General features: G+C 39.5%; 3 protein-coding genes across 5 annotated transcripts; all 3 read right to left on the bottom strand.

The window, feature by feature from the left end:
* Positions 1-2,766: 2,766 nt before the first annotated feature.
* LOC114921107 (transmembrane protein 275-like) lies at positions 2,767-4,488 on the bottom strand. The gene is made up of 2 exons (XM_029280422.2): positions 4,342-4,488; positions 2,767-3,908 (listed from the first exon to the last, which is right to left on the bottom strand). Exon 2 carries the CDS (start codon positions 3,891-3,893, stop codon positions 3,315-3,317), a length of 579 nt encoding a protein of 192 aa, XP_029136255.2. The 5' UTR covers positions 3,894-3,908; positions 4,342-4,488; the 3' UTR covers positions 2,767-3,314.
* A 718-nt stretch (positions 4,489-5,206) lies between these two features.
* mknk1 (MAPK interacting serine/threonine kinase 1) lies at positions 5,207-14,068 on the bottom strand. Its single transcript, XM_020650027.3, has 14 exons — positions 13,806-14,068; positions 13,072-13,134; positions 12,549-12,651; positions 12,344-12,442; positions 12,150-12,247; positions 11,683-11,762; positions 11,516-11,589; positions 11,298-11,402; positions 11,165-11,220; positions 10,962-11,057; positions 10,672-10,866; positions 8,863-9,027; positions 8,679-8,722; positions 5,207-7,326 (listed from the first exon to the last, which is right to left on the bottom strand). Exons 2-14 carry the CDS (start codon positions 13,123-13,125, stop codon positions 7,107-7,109), a joined length of 1,389 nt encoding a protein of 462 aa, XP_020505683.1. The 5' UTR covers positions 13,126-13,134; positions 13,806-14,068; the 3' UTR covers positions 5,207-7,106.
* Positions 14,069-14,356: 288 nt separating this feature from the next.
* mob3c (MOB kinase activator 3C) lies at positions 14,357-19,435 on the bottom strand. 3 transcript variants are annotated; one of them, XM_020650029.3, is made up of 4 exons: positions 19,070-19,435; positions 16,553-17,209; positions 15,226-15,428; positions 14,357-14,680 (listed from the first exon to the last, which is right to left on the bottom strand). In XM_020650029.3, the coding sequence occupies exons 2-4, from the start codon at positions 16,968-16,970 to the stop codon at positions 14,651-14,653; spliced, it is 651 nt and encodes a 216-aa protein (XP_020505685.1). In that variant the 5' UTR covers positions 16,971-17,209; positions 19,070-19,435; the 3' UTR covers positions 14,357-14,650. The 3 variants fall into 3 exon arrangements, with proteins under 3 accessions (XP_020505685.1, XP_020505684.1, XP_020505686.1); XM_020650028.3 differs by having other exon boundaries at positions 16,553-17,151; XM_020650030.3 differs by having other exon boundaries at positions 16,553-17,151; positions 19,235-19,435.
* Positions 19,436-21,982: the final 2,547 nt, after the last annotated feature.

Here is a 21,982-nt window from a genome sequence, read left to right as displayed (position 1 = left end):
ATCAAGTAGCCTACTGTGCAGCAACGAAAAATAACTTAAAAAAACACACATTTTGACTTTGGGGGGGACTTTGAATGTACACTTTCACTGTCTGGCTAATAAGTAGGCGACACATTGTTTCTAACACAACAGTCCCACAATTATTCTCAGAGCACTTTTTGTTTCTGACATTTTGTCCAATACAATGAGACATGTAAGGGTAGATAGAATTGGCAATTAAAAGCATCTCTCATTGTCTCTAAGCAGCACAAACTGCAGCCTAAACTCACATCAACTCTCCAAACAGAAAACATGCAGGTTTCAATCAAAACTAAACAATATTACTCCCATAATGTTATCATTAGTTTTTGCAAAGTCTTCTTATAGCTGACTAATTATAGTCTCTGTTAAATCGTTCAGCTTGAGACTAAAAAGAGCCTATTGGCGGTATTTCCTGGGGTAAAAGGGTAAAATTGTAACCCCATTGGAATAAAACATATTTAAAAAAACATTAGGCTACTTAACAAAATATGAAACCCCAAGAGAAACTCGAAACAAATCCAGTAGTGCTCGAATTATGATTTCGACCGTCTTCACCTGACTTGAAAACCTGTATGAAAGGCGATACTGCCCCCTGGTGGCAGAACTCGGCAAAGTAACACAGTGCAACATGAATTTGAAATTAAAAGTAATCTGGAAAAACGGCCTTTGGAAGTACATATTTAAGATAATATGTAATGTATTATACATATTATAACATAATTAAACATAATTAAAGAACTAAAGCCTTAAAAAACTAACATCCTAGCTATTTTTCATTGACATACTGTAAATGTGTTGATCTCTAAGCTACCAGATGAATAATTAGTAGGCTAAGCTAAATGTTTCCTTCATTTCCATCTTGCTCGTCATGAAGATTTAGGCCTATTGTCCTTCCACATGTTGTAGTCACAAGAGTAGATGTAGCTTGAGCTCTGTCCAACAGCGCCACATTTTTGGGTATTGTCTATACCCAATATTGTCTTTGAGTTATCTGTGTGTCATTTAGCCTATTGAACTACCACTACCCCCCCCCCCCCCCCCCCCCCACACACACACACACACACACACACACACACACACACACACACACACTTTTTTCCTATTCACTGATAACGTTCCTCTCCACTAATAGGAACTATTTTCATAAAAAGTCACAGGCACAGCCATTTGTGAGTCATTCAGCTCCCAATGAATCATATGTGTTTATGAACCCTCAGGCCCACTGTCATTATTATAAAAAACACATATCATTACTTTAATAAGTGAGGTGGAATGAAAATGAAAGTGACATCAGTAATTACAGCTATTATATGTATTCATAAATGAGCAAAGACAGTTTTCCCTTACAGAAATATAAATAATTATATCAGATTGTCAAAACGAAGCTGTCACACACACTCACAATATCTGATTCAATGAAAAACTGGCAACACACCAACAGTGTTTCTTTTATGACTCCTTTTGGTTTTGCTTTGCCGACCCTCAGTCTGATTTTGACACAGCAGTATGTGTTTTGTTGTTGGAGAGAAGGAAGGATGGATGTTTCTCAGTGTGTGGAAAATGAATATTCTAGTCAACATTGTATTCTCTTCAAGCACAAGTGGAAGAATGCTTTATTCTCTGGTAGTCATGCTGTACCTTTACTTGCCTGTGTACATTTTCAGCATTTTACTTCTTATATCACTCGTGGTGTATTCCTATATTTTAATCTAATTTGTTGCAGTACCTTTTTCTTCACGTGGGTGCCAAACTCAGAACTTCTCATTTAATGGAGGTTGTAATCTCTCGCTACAAACAGCTGTCCCCAGCCTGTGGTGATTCCTCCTAAGGGTCTTAGGGTGTACCTTATGACCAAGTCCTCTGTCCTCTTGCAGGCTTGTGTGCCACGCTGTAAAGACATGCTGACAGAAAACAAGACCAGTAGAGATGCAGTGATCCCAGTTCACAATAACAACAATATTAAGAGGGAAGATTTTAACAGGCCTACATTGATCAACTTTATCATCGACAAACAATACATCCTTTCTCACAGAATGTTTATCTGTAAATACTATAAATACAGAATACTGGATTAATGAATCAAGAACTATTCTGTAAATGTATAATGAGCAAACAGCAGAACCATGAAGGCCTGAACTACAATCTTGATTTAACTCCTCGCCTCTATTATGTACGTTTTTAAGTTTGATTAAGGCTCAAAGTGGAAGGAAATTTTCTTTTATTACAGCTTAATACATTGTAAAAAAAAAAAAAATGTTAACGCTGGAGCTCTGCAGTTTCTTCTTTAGAGCATCATGACCTAATCTCTAGTTTATTGAATTGAATGCAGGTCGTCAGCATTTGTTCGCCTGTTAAAACAAACACTGGCATTCTTATTCCTGACTCCATGGATGAATACAGACACCAAACACACTCCCCAAACAAACTAGACTGTAATAACAGTGGCTGCTCTGTTATCTCTCTTTGAGAGTCCTGTGCAGGATCACAGTGTGTGTCTTGCTGTGTTTGTGGACGGCAGATGTATAACGGTGAGTAAACAGGCATCTGTTTCTCCGATAACGAATGGGCTATCTTCACAACATGTGTGCCTTTCTTATGACATGTGTGCCATTGTGTCTTTTTATGGCTTTTTATTTCCCAAGCATGTCCCACAAAATGACTCATTTTGTTCAGTCATATTTTTTTTTAACCTCATCATAAAATCAGCATTAGAATTGAATGCTTTTTTTTAACAGAAACACCAAATAACTCTCAAAGGAAATATCAACTTTATGTGCCCAAAGCAAGTAATATCTGCTGCAGAAAAATATAAAAATGACACTATAATATGCACATTTACTTATTTGTTCCTCAATATTCATCTTGACTAATTTTTTGCTGCAAGCATTTAAAAAAAACGTGTGTGAAAAAGTGTGTGTGATTTTACCAGTCTTACACAGGAACAGCTTTCATGACTCAGAGAAGCTCGATGGACACACTCATCTTCTTTTCACCGATGTATAAGGTGACAGGCACTAACCACAGTGGATACACAGGAGAACATGAATGCAGGATATTCTGTTTTATACAACAAGCAGTATACAAACAGGCACTTAGATTAAGGTATCATCTGCTCCTGTTTCTGTTCTGGATGAATAAAAAACATCCTGCTGAGCAATAAAGATTCAGCGACAGAAATCACCAACTAAGCAACAATCAGATAGGTTTTTTATACAACACATTTCCACCCAAAAGCAGCAAATAAAAACACACACATAAAACAGCCTGGTTGAGGAAGTATGTCCTTAATGTGTTCAGTAAGTGCTCTGAGTGGGCAGCATCTGTGTGGAAGTGGGGTTATCTCCAGCGACACCCATGACAGCCGCCTCTGATGGAAGCATCAGCCCAGCTCTATCCTGACACCCGGGTGGAGCAGTGTTGCCCACATGGCTGGAAGAGGACTTGTGGGATGAAGTGGGGGAGTTGGTGGGGCTGAGCTGAACAGCCGTAGTGTCCTGCAGGGTGTGCTCGCTTGCCTCCATCTCAAATGCTGCTGTCCCCATCCGCACGAGCCCCCACTTCTCTCCTCCTCTAGCCTTACGGCACCCAGTGTGGGTGGGCGGCCTCCTGCTGACCACGCAGCAGGCTGTGAAAAAGGCCAGGGCTATCAGTAAGAGGAGAGGACCGATGATGATGGGAGGGTTACCAGAAGGGATGAAGGTGCCAAAGGCGAAAGCTCCCACCAGGGTGATGTTGATGCCAGCAAGCATGATGCAGAGTCCGCACGCGCAGCAAAGTGCCGGGGAGGGCAGGCTTGGGTGACGGGGCTTGGTGGGCTGATGGGGGACCTTCTTGAGAGCAGACGGTCTGGAGGTTTTGTCAGGTAGCACCATGTCTTATGGAGAAATCTGTGAGACCCAGAGAGGGTGAAGAAAAATTACTGATGGGTCTCTGACTAAATTCATCTTTTAGAGAGAGAAAAAAGGGAGATGAAAGAAGAGTGCTGAAGAGTATGAGCAAAGGTTTCTTTGCAGTTTTAATAGACGCAAAATATTTCACGGACATTTACTAAACTTTGCATTCTGAACAAATAGGGCAACTCAAAAAAAAAGTCTCCACAGTTTTGTTTTAGCAATGGTGCAGTTTCAAGAAAAAGTAAATAACGTAACATATTTAATGCATGTGGCAATAGCAATACAAATCCAACTATCTCCCGGTAACAGAACTGTCATTAAACAATCATAGGCGACTCTTGCAAAACACACTCATCCAAAAACCACATGATTTCCTGGAAATAACTTAAAAGCAACAACATTTCTCCTTATTCTCAGTTTCATTTACCTTAGATCAGAACCATAATCCAGGTTTGGGCGTTTTTCGTCCGTCCATGGGGTTCAGGATTACCGAGCAGGAGACGGTCTCTCTCTCTCTGCAGCAGGTGACACTGAACTGCAGACACTCCGCTGCTGCTCGCAGATTTAGATTTAGATGGACCACTAGGGGCGCTAAAGTGCTCTGAAAGAGGCTAATCAAATTGGGCGCAATAAAGTAATGAAGCTTTGAGTGTGTTCACCTATCATTTACTTAAATGTATTTAATACGAACGATTACTGAGAAATGATAAAAGACAAACCTTTATCCCTTTAAGGAACAATGATAGTTTAACACAACAACAAAAAGCAAAGAAACGACAAAAAAACAAAAACATGGTGCCCAAATAATAAACAGTCCAAGAGCAGTTACTCCATCGCAGTTGTTGTGCAGTGCATTTGTAGTTTTGTACATTTACTAAAGTGTTTTTAAGTTTCAAATTGTATTGTATTGCACTGTAAGTTAATGGTATTATTACACATGCATCAAATGACAGTGTAGTTGGGTTTTTGATATGATCAATGCCTTTTATTCCTTTTTCTTAGGTTTTCAGGGTCTTATAGGATCAGGTAATATGTAATAAATTGTTGGATAACCATAATCCTTCTCTGCTTTCAAACACATCTCAAGGACTCAGCATCAGTGTGTGTTTAGGTATACAAGAGCTTCCTGTCCATGCATCCAATACAAGACTGTTCATAATGCTTCAGAACTGCAACACGTTCACTTGATTAAAAGTAAACCAATGTATTACTATTGCTGACTCCTGAAAGAGATATTGCACTGAAAGATGAAGCGAGCAGTTTAAATGATGCAACAAAGATGAACAACGGGAGATGTTAAGGATCTTTTTAATGAGAACACAGCAGACAAGTGGAAATATGCTTTTCACTGGGAGCTTCACTCATAAGACCCCAGAAGAGCTTTGACACATTTCAATGGGACTCCATAATTGCACACTGACTGCATCTCATCTGATGCCATTACAGGTTAACGGTGCTTTGATGGTTCATAATGGGAGCTAGAGGGCTTTAACATAGCAAGTGGTTGTTGTTTATTCACTCCGAGCAGATCCGATCCCTGCCAGCGGATCATGACGGACCTTAGTTGCTATAGGGATGGGGTGTCCATGGCAACAGTGTAAAATCAGGGGCATGTAATTTAGCAGCCAACACATAAAGTTAACAGGGTCAGGGGAAATAAAAGTGATATGTTGCCATCAGTTGCCCCGCTCCAACATAGACAGGATCATAAATGAATGCAACAAATAAAAAAAGGTAAAAAAATATTTAATTATTTTTAAAAATAAGATCAAAAATTGCAAAAAAAACTTTAACCAAAGAAAATCTTTGAGAAAGACTTCTACGCCTGGTTAGTCCAATTTTCTTCTACTGGAACATTCAGAATCAAAAAGACAAAACTTCACAACATACTAATACTTGTATAAAAATAAATCCCTTCAACACCAGTATGGTTTCCTCAATCGTATTGTAACAGCAGCTACCCACAATCCCCCTTCAAGTCTCATTCTTACGACCATGACAAATGTAACTTGTACACTGTAGGTCAATCACACAACACTCTGCAATATCAAATCAATAAGACTTCAAGAAACTAAGCAGTTTTTTTTGGGGGGGGGGGGGGGGGGGGGGTGTTACCTTTCACATCAGTACAAAATGTGCAAAACGAGTCTGAGGTAATGTTGGACTCTCATGAGGATAATAGTTTAAAAAGAAATAGTACAAGTGTAGGATTCACATTGTTGGACCAAAGTGATCTTTAACAACTTAATGTATTCAATTTCAGTTGAACCAAATTAGTGGTCAACTTTAAAGTACATCAGTGCTACAGGTAGCTTGTGTTTAGGTGAAATGATGAGAATCAAAAGAAGAGTTTGATCAAAGGCCCCTCTCTAACTTCCACATCTATTCACAATCCTGCACTCTCTTTGAATTCAATAAAGTTTTGAGAAGAACTCATGGAGGAAAATGGAGGAAAAGTTTCCTTAAAGTGAAGTAAAATGTCTGTTTATCCTTTGTATCAGATCTAACAAGCTGGCATGCTTTAAAAAAGCAAAAATAGAAGAAATCTCCTCCCTTTTCTCAAGTGACTGAGAAGCATCAGTAGTAGTATTCCAATAAAATATTAATTAAACAACAGTTGGATGACAAGAAAAATAAAATCTGTTATAATTAGATGATATTGCATTAGGTCAGCAACAGCTGCAAAACTGAGCTGTACCTACAGTATGTAATGCCGAGTTCATTATGATATGTACAGACAGATACGTGGCATTAAGAGCTGCTTCTGCTGTGTTGGGCTCACTGTAAAATTAGGCATTATTTAGCAGTAATAGCTATAAACGCATCCACGAAGACCATTGGAAAAGTAAACTCAAAGCACTTCTTACATAAAACAGTTAACTTAAAAAAATTCAGGAAGTTTTAAATAATTCCTGGAAGAACCTCAGGAGTCTCAACTATTTTTTGTAATTAAAAAGTTGATAGCCAAGAATTCCCTGGCTTCTTGGTGCTTAAACTCTGTCTAGGTGATAAGATTACTGGCCATGAACGAGAGCTTCAACACCAAGAACTTGTAGTTGCTTGTGATACTGTGCGGCTGATCCAACGAGGCTCCCTGGTAAAACAAAAGAATAAAAACACAAGGAGGAGGCAGAGGCTAAAATCAATCCAAAAAAACAAAAACAAACGACAAGGGGGACTTGTACTGATCCATCAGCCAGCAAGGTTGTCCGATGCAGGTGCGAAGTCCTGGCTGCGCAGGGCATTGGACTGCGCTCGCCTTCGGGCTAGTCTGGAGTTGGAAGGAGGAGAAAGCCTCATGGAGCAAACGATGGCCCCGACATCCTCCTGCTGCTCGTCGTGCTGAGAGAGCTGCCGGTTAAAGGCGATGGCGTCTGCTGCAAACTGAGTGAGGTCTTTGGTGCTGCTGTTCCTGGAAGAAGAGAGGAGGCAGAGGAGGATTTAAGAGACAGCTTTTCACCCATGGGTGCAATTTACACATTTTTCTGACCCATTCTGTACTTCTTGCCTCCTCTCAGTTTTTTGCTCTGATCTTAATTCACTTCCTGGTGAGAGCATTTTGAAGCAAGATTCCCGCACAGAATTATGGCAAATTTGTGACCATAGCAACAGGGTTGAGGGTGAAGGGGTGTTCTCTATTGTAAATGTTTCAAGAATAACATTACCCTATTTATATCAGCTTAGGTTATATGAAGAGTTTACTGTGCTTTTGTCTCCAACTGTTTTATAGTTTTTTTTAACAAATTACATAAATTCACTCACCTTCAGTCCTCACACACACTCACAGACACACAAACACACAACACAGTGACTACTCCTTTGACTCACTCAAATAAATAAATCTGCAGTAATTTTTGTAGTGTCAAATAATACATCTCTCGTGTCAAGGTTCACTCGCATTTTGACCACACAACAGCCTTGCCTGTTATTAATGAAGTAGAAAAGCTAAGAGTGAGTAATAACATCGGCAGCAACCAGCTGCACAAAATGATTAAATGCTGCTCTACAATCGATAAGCATAAACAGGAGGGGTGTAGGACATATCTCTCTCACGACACTTAAACAACAGGTACAGAGACCGTACAGATTGTCCACTTCTTTATCGATCTTCAACGGAAATCTTCTCTACACATGGTACACACTTATACAAATGCAGTTTATACAAGCATGAAAAGTGTGTGCGCGATGTTGTTCAAAACACACCAGGATAAAGTGACCTTCAGAGTTGAAGTGCTGCTACAGGATGTGAAGGGCTGGAGTATGGCACATGGTTATGAGGTACTGATATACATTGTGCATTAACTCTAGAGCTTGTAACTCTGGTGTAATAGCACATAGACTATTGAGTGTGCATACAGACGATTATGGTCATACACAGGGTTAGCATACATAGATGTATTTATGTACGCGGTATTGCACTGGAGTTAGCTGCATAGATGTTTGTAGGCATAGTTAAAAATAGATGGTTATACATGGTCACAGATCTGGTTTCTTATGAGCCACAACTTCTGATGACCCTGGAAAGTGTCAAAGCTGGAGCACTATGTTCTCACTTTGAACATTTTGACCAAACGTGGATCATCTAAGGGGAACCTCGCAGACACCTCTAACAGTGGCTCTAATGTTTTTAGAGTCAATGGCCAGCAAATACACTTTGGCAGCCGTACATGCCCCTGGTTGGCCTGCTAAGGTGAAGTCGATGTCTAGAACTTTGAAAACATCATCAGAAACACAAGACTTGACTTTCTAATGTGGGTGTCATACCTCTGTAGAACATGAGGAGTTGGAAGCCCTCTCTCTGGAGCATTCTGTAAAAAATATCATAATAATGGAAAATTACAAATAATAAATGAAAAATGGGTGACGCAGTGTTTTTTTCTCTCAGACAATATTAGCACACCAAGCTCTAGAATGTCTCTCTGTTGCACACAGATTTAATCATACCCACCCCCTGCACCCAAGGGTGCTTGAGAACCTGAGCAGCACTGAGGCGCAGAGTTGCATCTCGGACTAACAGCTTGGATATGAGGTCCTTGGCCCCCTCTGTGATGTGATTCCAGTCCTTATCCGGAAACTCATACTTGCCCTGCTGGATGCTCTCAAATAGGTTGCTCTGAGGACAGAGGAGGACAAAAGCATGAGAACCTGACTGTGAGGTTCACAGCAAGAAGCACATTAATGAATCTACTGATGACTGCATGCTGTTCCTCCAGGGTCTCTGGAGCCCCAACATTATCACCTGGTGAAGTGACATCACAAACTAGTCATAATAATGGGACAAAATAAGTAAACAATTCATGCCAGAATTACAAGTGTAGTCACGTCCAAGTTAAGCGACACAGCCACGCACATTATTTTTCTCCTTATCATGGTTTAAAGCGTTGGTTCCCACCTTAGGTTGCAGGCGCACCTATGGGGGGGGTGTGAGGCGCCGTTAGGTTGTCAAAATTAGATTTCTAGATATTCAATAAAATCATGTTAAAATGGGGGGCTGGTGGCGCAGTGGTTAGTACGCGCGCCCCATGTATGGAGGCTATAGTCCTCAAAGCGGGCAGCCAGGGTTCGAATCCAGCCTGTGGCTCCTTTCCCGCATGTCATTCCCTACTCTCTCTCCCTGATTTCTAGCTCTATCCACTGTCCTATCTCTCCATTAAAAGCCCAAAAATAAATCTTAAAAAAAAAAAAAATAATTATGTTAAAACATTACTGTGAAATGTATACAAAGATCTCTTAATAAGAAGAAGCGTGTAGGCATATTGTAATGTGATTTTATCAATGAAAACTATTCAAATGTATGTTCAGTTTTGAAAGCAGTGTATAACCTTTTATCATGTGGGTTCCCTTGCTCAGCTTTTATTAGACGAAAGTGGGGGGGTGGGGGGGCTCTAAGGAAAAAAGGTGGCTTCGAGATTATAGTTAAAATGAGATAAGAACAAGCTAGAAGGCACATATACTATGATTACAATAAACTAAGTCTGTCTGCCTCTTGCACACAAGCAACATTTATAGCCCCTCATAATCATACCAATATCTACTCTATGTGCAAATCTGTGGTTCTGTCTTCTTTGTTGTGTCACTGTGCACGACGTGATGCAGGTGCAGCATGGATGTCTCAAAATGAGGTTTTCATGACTTGTGGTCGTTTTATCAAAATTAAGAAGGTAAAGGTGCACTTAAATAGGGTGCACTATGACACCAGTCAGCGTGAGGCAGGGCAGTGCGACTTCAGTCTATTGTTGCTCTAGTGATAACTGAAGACAAGCAAATTAATTCTGAACCAGCCAGTTGTAACTTCACTTTACAACCTGCTTATCTGCTGACTGAGACGCTTTGTGTTCTGGGATTTGATAACTGAACAAAAGCAGGACACTTTCACTTTCTGCGACTTCCTGAAAATATGTTGTTATATAAACACAGATAATTATAAAGATGTGCAATTATGTAAAATGTGCATTACAGGAAACAAAAGCCAAATACCCCTTTGGTCAGTGTGCAGTAAGAAAAAAGGCAGGCTATTTCATGATGGTGATGGGTTATGTAGTCAATGACTGTAAACCATTGGAAATGGACTCATCAATCAGCCAAACCCAGATAGGAAATAATCCACTTTAAGTCATAAAAGATATTACATCCCACTGTAAGACCCAATTCAAAACCTTTTTTATGTTGTCAATTATTTCTCTAATTTTTAGAAATTGATCATTCACAATCAGAAATGGGCAGTGAGTGAATGCAGACGTCGATTGGATGAACATACCTGGCAAGATCTGCAGGTCTCTCCTCGGTCCCAGCCACAGTCGGTGCCACAGTGACCCGTGAAGGGGGGGCTGCCGCTCAGCAGGATGTAGAGGATGACCCCGAGGCTCCAAAGGTCGCAGCGCTTGTCGTAGAAAGACGCCTCATCAGTGAACACTTCAACTACTTCTGGAGCCATGTACTCTGCAGAGCCACACTGAAAGAGGGCAAAAACACAGAGCACACATGAAGAGTCCGGTTAGCTGTTTTAAAGAGCTTGTTTGTGGTATGAATGTTGAATCAATCTGGTACCGGTGTGGTGAGCTCCGGAGTTGTTATGGGTGTACAGGCACTGCTGAGCTTCACTCCACTTCCCAAGTCAAAATCACAGATCTTAACTGGTGACACCTGAGGGAAAGATAAAAAAAAAAACATCATTATATAATAGTTATAATCTATACCGAGGGACAACTAACGTTCTTCTGCAAGCGTCGTGTTCTTTACAAGTCACTTACACGATCGGTATCTTCACAAAGGATGTTCTCCAGCTTAAGGTCTCTGTGGGCAATGCCTGCAGAAATGTACAATGTCACCTTGACAGAATTTTAAAAAGCAGTTTTTCATTTGGTTGTGTGGATGTTAACCTACCTTTCGTGTGGAGGAAGTCAAGAGCCTGAGCGATGTCGCGGACCACCTTACTGGCCTCCAGCTCATCAAAGTACTTTCGGTTCTGGATGTGTGTAAGAATGGAGCCTGAAGGAGAATACAATCACCTGGAGCTATCAATCTGTGTTCAAATGGATTCATCTACAAAAAAATATCAGTTTAATGATTGTGTTAATGTCGAGTTATGCATTTTAACGTACCTCCACGCAGCTTTTCAAATACCAAATAGAAGCAGGAGCCGTCTTCAAAGAACTGTATCAACTCCAAAATGTTCCTGAGTCAACATATTTCATGATTATTAGAAGGTCTTTTTTTATCTGCGTTTGTTAAAATTAATTTACATTTTTTCTGATACAAATGCACTCACATGTTTCCCTGACATTGGTAGAGAGTCTCCACTTCTCGAAACACTCTGCTGCGGCTGTGCCCTGCACTCTTTTCAATGATCTTTGTAAAAACAAAAAGAATTGTGTAAATATTTGATTTCATATTTAAAAACTCTCTGGTGTTACATTATACATGATTCTGTCTGTCTTTGATTATTAACTTTATCTGGAGTTTAACTAAACACTGTTAAAGAAGAGAGTGTGCCGAACAAACTAATAACAAAGTTATACCAAGACAAGATGTCTGAGGTTTTTTCGTGTTTCTTTTTACTAAAAACTTCAAACTTATACTAAGTCCAAGTGTTTTAGAAAAATTGGGCTTATTAATGGAAATACATTTTCCTTCAATAAATGATTTCTACAACTTTCTATGCCAAAGGGCTCCTTTAGGCACAGCATGAGACCAATTAACTCTTTTAATGGCACCTAGAAAAGCTTCCTTACTAACCTTCACAGCAAACTCATGTCCATTCTGGAGACTTATGCATCCTTGAACTTTAGCATAAGCTCCCTGACCAAGCACCTCATCTGTCAATTTGTAGAGATCTGAAAGAAATGTGATATATGAAACTGACGCAGGTGTGTTTTTGACATAAATTAATAATTATAAAAATAATTATAAGACAGCATGTCTGGCAGTACCGTCAAAGGTGCCTTTGGAGCTGTCTGTCGCTTTGGTTCTTTTCTTCTTCTTCCTTTTAGCTGCATCTGGGATGTTCACTGGGTGACTCTTCTCAGTTTCTGTCAAAGCACAGAGGAATCCAATCAAATTTGATTAAAAAAAAAAAACAGTACACTCTTTGTGTTAACATATAGAGAAGCATCATAACATCAAAAGCTGTTGTACCTGCTGGGGCTTGGGAAAGGGTTTGTTGTCTTTCCTCTAGAGTAACCCCATTATCCTGAATTCCCCCACAGCTCCCCATTTGGCTCAGAGCCAGGGAGTTATCCTAACAGAGAGAAGGGGGGGGGGGGCAAGAGTTGCAAGTTGGTCAGGTGGTGGAGAAAGCATGAGAAGGAATACACAACTCTTCCACTTTCCCACTTATTTATCAGTTTTAAACAGGCTAACTACGTTACATCATTGTATGGTACTGTTACTACTAAAACTAACCAGAATAAATGAATCTTGGCATCCTGCCAAAACAGTGGCCCGATAAGAATAAAGGAAACAACATGATAGGCCCTTTCTCTCTGTCGTGGATATTACCAGAAACATTTTTAACAAAAAAAACAGTAAAAGTGCATGACTCATGGAAAGTGATGAAACTTCTGCATTTAATGTGTAGATAAGCTGTGCAGTCGGTGAATTAGCTTCTGGTTGTATCTCGTACAGGAAGTGAAAGGTGTTGAAACAGCTGGGACCTTACCTGGAAAGAGTGCTGGAAGGCATGTAACTCAGTCATCATGCTGTGCCTCACCATACCTGCCACCTGAGAGAGCATAATACTGCATTAGTCTGGAATAAACTGCATCAGCAGAGATATAAATAAAGGGAACAATACAAAGCAAGCTGGTAAGACATAGATGTTAATCCATTACATTGTATACGTGAGTTCCTGGTTTCCCTCTCTGGTCTCAAATGTGTCTAGTTTCGGCTACTGAGTGACAGAAAAGCCCCTGAGGGGATCATGTCCAGTCTGTTATGGTATGTGAGCTTTAGTAACATGAATTATTCGTTTATTAGCACATAGCTTGTACTTGATATCTGGTGTGATACAAGCCCAAAGTGATTGTAGATATTAACAGATATCTCGGCACACAGAGGAAGTGTTGACTTACCAAAGGGTTAGCATAACACAAAGAAAGAAAAGGGTATCGATAGCCAGCTCAGCAGCGGTACGATATGCCTCATTGACATGAGCAGTGTTGCAACAAAAAGTTAAAATGCCTTTCCGAAGAGGCCAGCGATAGGAAAAGTATTTAGCAGAGTTACTGCTGACTATACAAATCAAAGTTAGCCTCGGCTAGCTAGCAAAACACTGAGCTAAAATTACCTTTTTCCCACCTATTCACGTCCAAATTATAAATACTTTACACATTGAGTCGAGAAAGGTCCCCGGGCCTGGAAACGAAAAAATAGATACAAAAACCAGTTTCTAACCTGTGTTCAAACCAGCAAAAACCCCCTTTGTCAGAGCCTCTGACAGCTGATGTAAGAATCCTTTGCTAGCTGAGATCCATCTTTCAGAGCAGACAGGCAGTGACGCGCAGGGCGGGAAAACACATAAACAGCTATATGCCCCGCCCCCTTTTTTTTTTTTTTTTTTTCTTTTTTTTTTTTTGGCATAGCCTCTCCTCCTATTGGTCGAGAAAACAGCTGACTCTTCTGCGTCACTTGGATTGCTTCACGCCCCGCTCCACGTAGTTGGATATTTTTTGTTCATGATTGTGATCTTTATTTATATCTGATTTATAGTTTCGTGAAGGAGCTTTGGCTGTGCTAACGCCACATACCTTCTAAATGTCATCACTATTATCTTGTCTCTTCTTGATTTATCGCTGCGTTTTGAGTTGTAATAGCCTGTCCTATGTAAAAGAAAAGGAAACACATTTGAAAAATCACAGACCCTTCTATGGCAGCGTTTTTTGTTTTTTTGCTTGCCACTATAAAACGCTGACATCACAAACAAAGCAGACATTTTCAAAAAAAAATTAGACTCAACACTGTTTATAAAATGATCAAACATGAACATGCATGCAAAATAAGAAATAAGAAATATGAGTACAGAAGACTTAGTATTATAAACTAACAGACTAATAAAATAGCATTGAGCACAATCATTATTGTATGAAAAAGTTTTGATGGTGCACTCAAAAAGAAGTATAGTTGACCGTTCAAGTTTTGCATCAAAAACCTCTACCACCTTATAAAACATTGTTCTTTGAATGGAGTGTTTTGAATGGGTCTCAGATTATTTCAAAGTGTAAACTTCTTTGTCCATGTGTTTAATTGCATATCTTCTCCGTCATCTCTTTCTGTAGGAAAAGAAAACAAAGTTAATGTTTAGACAAAAAGAAAATGTGTGAGGACATGTATGTTTGCGGTGTAAACCTACACTTCCAGTTTAGAGTATATTGCTTGTCATTGTGCAAATAAGACCAACAACAAAAAGATTATCCTTTGGAACTTAAGGTTTGACAGTAAAACAAGGGTTGGCTTACATTTATCTTTAATGTGTGTTGACATACATTTATCATCCATGTTTTAATATGTTAGGGAAATTACACTCCTGTTTTACAATGACAACTGAAGCCTTTTATTGGCACTTTAAGCTCTTTTCTCCACGCTCATGTGGGCAGGATGCTCTCACTGTTGGAAAAAGCAACGATTATTCCAACTGTGGGCTACCTTATTGAGTGTGCATTTATTAAAAAAATATGTGTTCATTTGGGCTGTTTCCACTTGAATGACAAAGAGAGTGATACTGAGCTCCTTCCCAAAACAAAACAGTCATTTGATCCTATTTCCTCTGTTCCCTGTCCTCACTAACACACATCTGAGGTTTACTCTATTGTCTCACCAGTGGCTCCAGTTCTGAATGGTCGATGAGGTTGAACTCTGAGATGAAGTAGTAATAGTGTTTGTAGCAGGTATTGATGTGTGCTTCGGCCCCCATGCTGCAGATGCTGTCAAAGTGATGGATGTAAACGTGTACAAACACCCTGAAAAGGCGGCTCAGGATCTTCTTGCACACCTGCTGGAAGTTCTTAGGGAAAGGTACCCCTGGTGTGAAGAAAAGAGAAGAGGGTTATAGAAATGTAAGTAAGACCCCACCTGTGAATCAAACTTTTCATCAGAGACATAAATGTTATGATTTTCTAAAACATAAATCCCCATTTATTACATATGTCATACCCGAAAGGTTATACTGTTTCACCTCAACAGCATCAATCCTCGAGTTCTAGTCAGTGACTTAATGAAATCTGATTTACGACAATTTATTCCACACATAAAACATGATCACGTTTCTTCCACCAAAGTGAAGCCTCTGTGTAACTTATCCCTGAACTGAGACTCACAGTAACAGATGAACAGGAGCTAGTGGTCCAAGAAATGGCACAGAAAGGAACTCTTGGCTATAGTTGCTTAAAGTTAACTGCTTGCTACACTGGAGTTACAGAGAAATTGGCATCTATTCCAAAGTGATGAAAGAGGAAGGTTGTTGATGGGTTTTTAGTTAGAGCAGTCACTTAAGTCAGTGTGTTTTCCCAGCAATGGAAAAATATCAACAAATTCCCTTGTAAGGGATAAATGACCCAGGCGTAGTTGATGCCTTATGAAAGGCCTGTTGAGGTATGCAAGACAAAAAAAAGTTGGGGAACAAAGCTGCTGCACTATGCAGCATTATTTGGCATCTAATGATAGACATATTCATCTTTTTCTTTCCCTATATCGAGTCCTGGTAAGGGTCAAGAAGACAAAATCTATGTTATGTGACCTGCACACTGTGAACGGTAACCCTAATTCTCAGAAAAAATATTGTGCAAAATGAACAGAAAATAAACAACTTCATTAGTTCAAACTGAGTGCTATTTCGCTTTTGGTGCTAACTACTGGGCTAATTTATGGATTATGAATACAAATTCAAACTACCTAATAATAAAATTTGATTGTCAGATCTGGTGCTTATATAAAATAACACCACAATCATCCTGTTCAATCTCCTCTAAATGTCAGTCCCACTCTTTAATTAACCTCTGCTTGAACTTGATGATCCCATCCAAAATGTTAATGACAGGGAACACTCCTGCACTCCAGGCTGACACACAACATCATCGTGCAGTCAGCAATCAATCTCGCATTAGGTTACACACTCAATAATGGTTATTTGTAGACTCTTCACACACCTACTCTGGTGGGGAAGATATCCTCATCATTGATAAGAGACTCTATCCAGTCCATTAGCAGGTTCATGTACTTGAGAGCAGGCAGCTTGGTGGGCTTCTTGTAGTCGTCTCCATCCTGCCACCTGTACTCATACCTAAGCCCCCCCGACATGATGGGACACGTCCGCTCGGTGCAGAACTCGCTCATTGTGCCGTAGATCAAGTTGATCCTGTTGAAGAAATCCACCACATGAACAGCTATCCAGTCGTTGTGGTTCTCTCCCTCCGGCAGCTGCACCACCTTCCTCAGGTCCAGGCCGGACTTGAGCGAGGCCTGCGCCTTCTTGTAGAGTTCAAATCGCTGGGTGCCCGGTTCAAACCGCTTCCTTGGCCTGAATGTTTTGTCTTTGCTGAATACTTGTCCAAGACACAATGCCATTGACTCAGTGGCTTCCCCTCAGATAAGGGGAGGACAAGCTTTCCCAAATGACAAATGGTTTGAGTCTGATAAAGGGTGGCCTTCCTGAGAGATAGCTTCAACTCAGAGATCAGGTCACAGGAATCAGCTTCTGTCATTTAGAGATTGCAAGTTGCTCTTGTTTTCAGATGGAGGGACATTTCTGTGAAGCAGAACAAGAGAAGCCAGAGGTTTATTCTTTGTCAGTCCACTGCTGTAGGCTGAAATTACAAAACAATTACACATTAGCAAATAGCAATATAACTGAGGTAAACCCATAATTGTCAGATATGTAACAGAAAGCTTTGCAAAAAAAGGAAGATTGCAAGCATGCTTTAAATAATTTGTTGGTAAAAAAAAAAAAAAATAGTAATCTTGTAAGCTAAACAGAAAACTGTACAGTATCTCTGAACTAGAGTTATTTAATCCCAAATGCACCAATATTGTCCCTACTGCTCTGTGTAACCAGAAATGACCTCATCACCAGATTTTCAGTAGCACACAGAGATAAAAATAGCCGCAGCTGTAATTAGCTGTGGCATTTTTTCAGGCAGAGAGTTCATCATAATTGAGAGAATGAATGGTGTGCTTTGAATCACTCAAATTTGATTAATCATAGAGATTATTACGAGACAAAACATCCACAGTACAATGACGGCTTTGCACAGACATATAGCACTAATATAAGTTCTGTCATCCACAACTTATAAAATACTTTTTATATGTAGACCCCAGGAAAGAAACCAAAGCTTATGCTGGGTTTGAGGGGGATCCCAATAGATAGAGAAAATAAGAAATAAAGAAGAAAGAAATGGTGTTGTGACATCAAATTAGTTTTTAAACACGAAGGAATACAACTTGAAAAACGTGAAAAACATAGACGAGTTCCTGTGTGGAAATGAGTCACGGAAATTATTTCTCTGTTGGCTATTTACCATCTGGCTGATATCATTGACACTGTTCATGAGTTTGACCTCAATAAATAGTTACGCACTGCTGTAACTGTCATCATAGTCAAATTAAGGTCTTAGCATTCAAATGTACGAGGCATAGGTTACTATCGGAAAATGAGGTGGGAGGTTTATAATACATAAAATACAGGTCTGATGCATTCTTCAAAATGTTACATTTCAATGTGTTGTATTTGCAAAACTCTGCTGAGTTTGGAATCTTATCTGTTCCTACAGGAGACTGCATCTTTATGTTGCTTTCACAGTTATGACTGCAGTCACATTCAAGTAGCTGTGGTTGCAACATGATACTGTATCCGCATTTGTGTCCCATTTTGCACTTCCTGTGGTTGTTCTGCATGCGACTCAAATAAGCAGAAGTCTCTGATAGTATATTATCATCTGCACTCGCTTTATACTGTAGACTAAATGCTGATAAAAGTATTTGTCATGGACTTAGGTTGACTGTGCAGCTCACCAGAAAAAACTCACAATCTAAGACTACTAAAGTGTCTTTAAGCATAATTTTGCTGTTTGTTCACTCTTAAAAGTTTGATGAATCAGTGGTGATTTAAAAGCATGTGAAAGATGAGAAGGGTACTTTTTCTTTCCATTTGTTTTCACAGTCTGCCTGATCCCAGTCACAACTCACCACTGGGGGACCATGAATACGTGGTCATGAGATAGCTCTGTATTTGTCCAAAACAAAAGGGCTTCTGAGGAAAGTTTTAGTGACAGTGTTACATTCAGTACCCGGTTCAGGGACACACATTCAGTCTAACATTAAACAAGGACCCTCCTAGTAACCAAACAACTAACTTGTTTGTAAAAAAAAAAAAAGTGACAGCATGTGGGACATGTGACTCTAATTTGCACTACTTTACGCCCCTCTGCATGCCTCAATAACCTCAGACCCAAGCATGTCCGATCATGCACTGTTGGCATATTTTCATGGTTGTTATTGGCTTTGCTGACAAAAGTACTCTCAAGAATACCCGACAGACACAAAAGAGGGGGGAAAAGAAAAGAAAGTATTGCAAGTCACAGGAAATAGAAATTAAAAAAAGGGAGTGCGAGAAATCAAAACAAGAGATTACAAAGTGGAAAAAACTGTAGCTGCAGACACTGTACCTGGCTGAAATCCTACAGCCCACAATCTGTTATGTGCTGGAAAGGCAGGAGAAGTTCAGCAATGATTCAGGAGCGAGACAGCTTTACTTTTAACTCTTCAATGAGAACACCTCCAATTGCTCAACCCCCCTTCGGCTCCTCTGTCCTTCATTGCAGGCTACTTACAGACCGAAAGGCTCCAGCTCGACTCCACAGCACAGACAACTCAGTGAAGAGAGAAAAAGTTGTTTGGCTTTTCTTCCTGTGAATGATGTCACATCCTGACTTTGTCTACTGGATTCCACTGCCTGTGTGTGTTTGTCTGTGCCTAAATGTGGGTGTGTGCATTGAGAACCTATAAATTGGAAGAGTAGAAGGGCTGGAAAAGGTTTTTCCAAACCCCCACTTCATCCTCCCTCTTATCTTTTTTTTCCCTCTTTTTCCTCAGAGAGAAGCCAGCCCACTTGTCCCAGAAAAGTCCAGCCCTCTGGTAAAGGTCCTGAGAAAACCACCCCTGTTCTTAAGCCACATATAAGACAGAGCGAGCAGAATGATCTTTCTGATATTTTCCACAAATATTTCTGGATGTTTGGCAGTCCATGTCCCTCTTTTTTATGGGTCTCAATAACATGTTTAACTCAGAGCTTACCCTTAAATAGAGAAAGTGCTGCAATCCAAAAAAGAAGTTCAAAATAAAATACCTTTATTCAAATCATTCTCAAACCAGTTATGCTCGAGTAAAACAAACTAATTCCAGGTGCCCTTGGGGATTGTGGTTTTTTTTACAACAGCTGTCTTGATTGTTCCCTTTGCCTGGAAGGTGAATGATTGTCACACCAAAGAATGAAGAGAATGTCGGTTGCTGCTACTGTATGCACATTAATGTCACCAAGCAGAAGCTGTCTAGACCTTTTGTTATATAATTCTCATGATACAGTGATGCAACTGTAGCACATGGAATGAGATAATGTGTAACTTAATAAGTAAACGCAAATGGATTTAAAATTAATTTTAAGGCTTTTTGCAATAAGATCACACTGGTGAAGCTTCAAAATTTTCTAGACCAACTTTTACCATACATGTTTTGTGTATTGTAGGTTCAGAAAAGTATTGGAAGTGCTAATAGCCTATATAATAATAATAATTATAAGACCATTTTTTTGGAAAATTATTGGTTTATCAATGAAGATGAAAAAAAAAAGGGCTGACTAATAAGTCCAAAATGCATTATAGTAAAATATTTGTGATAATATTAATATGATGTTCCTTTTTGGTTATTATTTTTTGTGAGTAATATTATTGTTTTTCCTTTACTGGGTAGGTTTGTGCTTGTGTTTGTGTATTCAGTATGTGCAGTATATAAGTTTATATACATGTATTTATGTATAATAACAAAAATAATAATACAAATAACAATAATAACAATACAAATGTAAATAAAAAGGCATTATGCTCTAAGTTGCAGTGACCCAACATGTCAGCTTGGGGTCACTATGACTGTTGTTATGAGAGCTGTTTTATGATCTATTATGAATTAACGTGACAACCTTTTATCAGACCACTAGATGATTTTCTTCTGGAAAAGTCATTGACGTGATATAAATCTATATCATTTAAATTATGAGACGAAATTATGAGACGACATGACAGAATGTTGGCAGTTCATTTCGTTTAACATTCCACTTGAGCCTTTCAGTGTCGACATGCACAGGAAATGTGACAGATGAAAACCTGTTTCCGCCTTTTGCTCTAGTTTTGCTCTTGGTGCAATAGTCATCATCAGTAAATGTGGCACAAGAGGAAGTGGAACCAGTTGGGCCTTTTGTCACTTTTAATTTTCACCCAGCGTAGTACTCTGTCATCACTCACTCATCCTTAACCTCGTCGCTTCGAGCCCTCAATCTGGCAGGACAGATTCCTCACTCAGAATCCAAACAAATCCTGTACCTGTTGGCTGGAGAAAGTGTTCAGTATTTTATTGCAATATCAACACTGTATTTAAACATAGAAGGACATTGTAAGGTGCCATGTATTGCATTAAAAAATCATTGTTTGGGTCAGCATTAAGAGAATTGTAAATATTTCTGTGTTGATATCTGTGTCTTTTATCTGAAGTGAAACTAGTCACAGATTGCTGATGGTGTGGGAGTGTCCTCTGTGGTTCTAAAGTTCCCCATTAGGCCTCAAGTAAAGGCTAACAAAAGAAAGAGCACTTAGAGCAGCATGTGGACAGTTTACTTCTTTATATGTATGATTTATGAACACGCAAGCTGGGCAGATGTCTCACATATTGTGTTTTAACTTTGCAGAAGGCTCAATACCGTCTTTCTTTTTTGTATCCTTAGGGGCCAGACTCTTTCATTTAATGATTTGCAGAATGAATAAACCAGAAAGATATCAGCAGCACTGTGTAAGGGTTGTCACTTTATTTTAGGACTCCAGAACCGTGTGGCTGGTGAAAGACAAAAGCTTTGATTCCTTGTTAAATGCTTTGGGCTGCTTGTTTATGAAGTGTGCTAATTAATACAGGGAATGTTTGCAATAAATTAAGAAATTAATGGTGGAATCATGTTGCTATTATCTTTAGGCCAATATTAATTATGATTTATGCTATTTTTTAATGTTTTCCATTATAATATAACCCGTCTACTGGCTTTCTTCACACTAAAGACCAGGGCATTGGTTATCTTTACACTCCAAAATACTGTTGAAACTAGAGTAAAGTCAAACCAAGAAGAGGAAGCCTAAATCCTACATCACAGTCTGAGGGAGCTTCAGGTAATTAAAAACTGAAAGAAGCTGCGCTGTCTGATTCTGTGGGATCATTTCCATGACATTTTTTTTTTTTTTTTTCTAAATGTCGATGGCATTGATTCAAAGCATATTTTACTGATTACGTCCATATTAGGCGACCAAGGCACATCAGAGTAGAGA

The sequence above is a fragment of the Labrus bergylta genome, chromosome 6, assembly GCF_963930695.1.
Source record: "Labrus bergylta chromosome 6, fLabBer1.1, whole genome shotgun sequence".
NCBI classification, from domain to species: domain Eukaryota; kingdom Metazoa; phylum Chordata; class Actinopteri; order Labriformes; family Labridae; genus Labrus; species Labrus bergylta.
Note: the sequence above shows the minus strand (reverse complement) of the source record. Positions and strands in the feature narration are given on the sequence as shown.

Bases quoted from the DNA above. Each gene is read 5' to 3' on its own strand.
- mob3c (XM_020650029.3), bottom strand. From the start codon at position 16,970: ATGGCATTGTGTCTTGGACAAGTATTCAGCAAAGACAAAACATTCAGG. The intron at 15,429-16,552 runs GTGTGTGAAGAG...TCTTCACACCAG, and splicing joins TATCTTCCCCACCAGAGTAG to GGGTACCTTTCCCTAAGAAC. The intron at 14,681-15,225 runs GTGAGACAATAG...CTTTTCCTACAG, and splicing joins ATTCAGAACTGGAGCCACTG to AAAGAGATGACGGAGAAGAT.
- LOC114921107 (XM_029280422.2), bottom strand. From the start codon at position 3,893: ATGGTGCTACCTGACAAAACCTCCAGACCGTCTGCTCTCAAGAAGGTC.
- mknk1 (XM_020650027.3), bottom strand. From the start codon at position 13,125: ATGGTGAGGCACAGCATGATGACTGAGTTACATGCCTTCCAGCACTCT. The intron at 11,403-11,515 runs GTACGTTAAAAT...ATTCTCCTTCAG, and splicing joins ATTTGAAAAGCTGCGTGGAG to GCTCCATTCTTACACACATC. The intron at 10,867-10,961 runs GTACCAGATTGA...GCCCTCTTTCAG, and splicing joins CTCCGGAGCTCACCACACCG to TGTGGCTCTGCAGAGTACAT.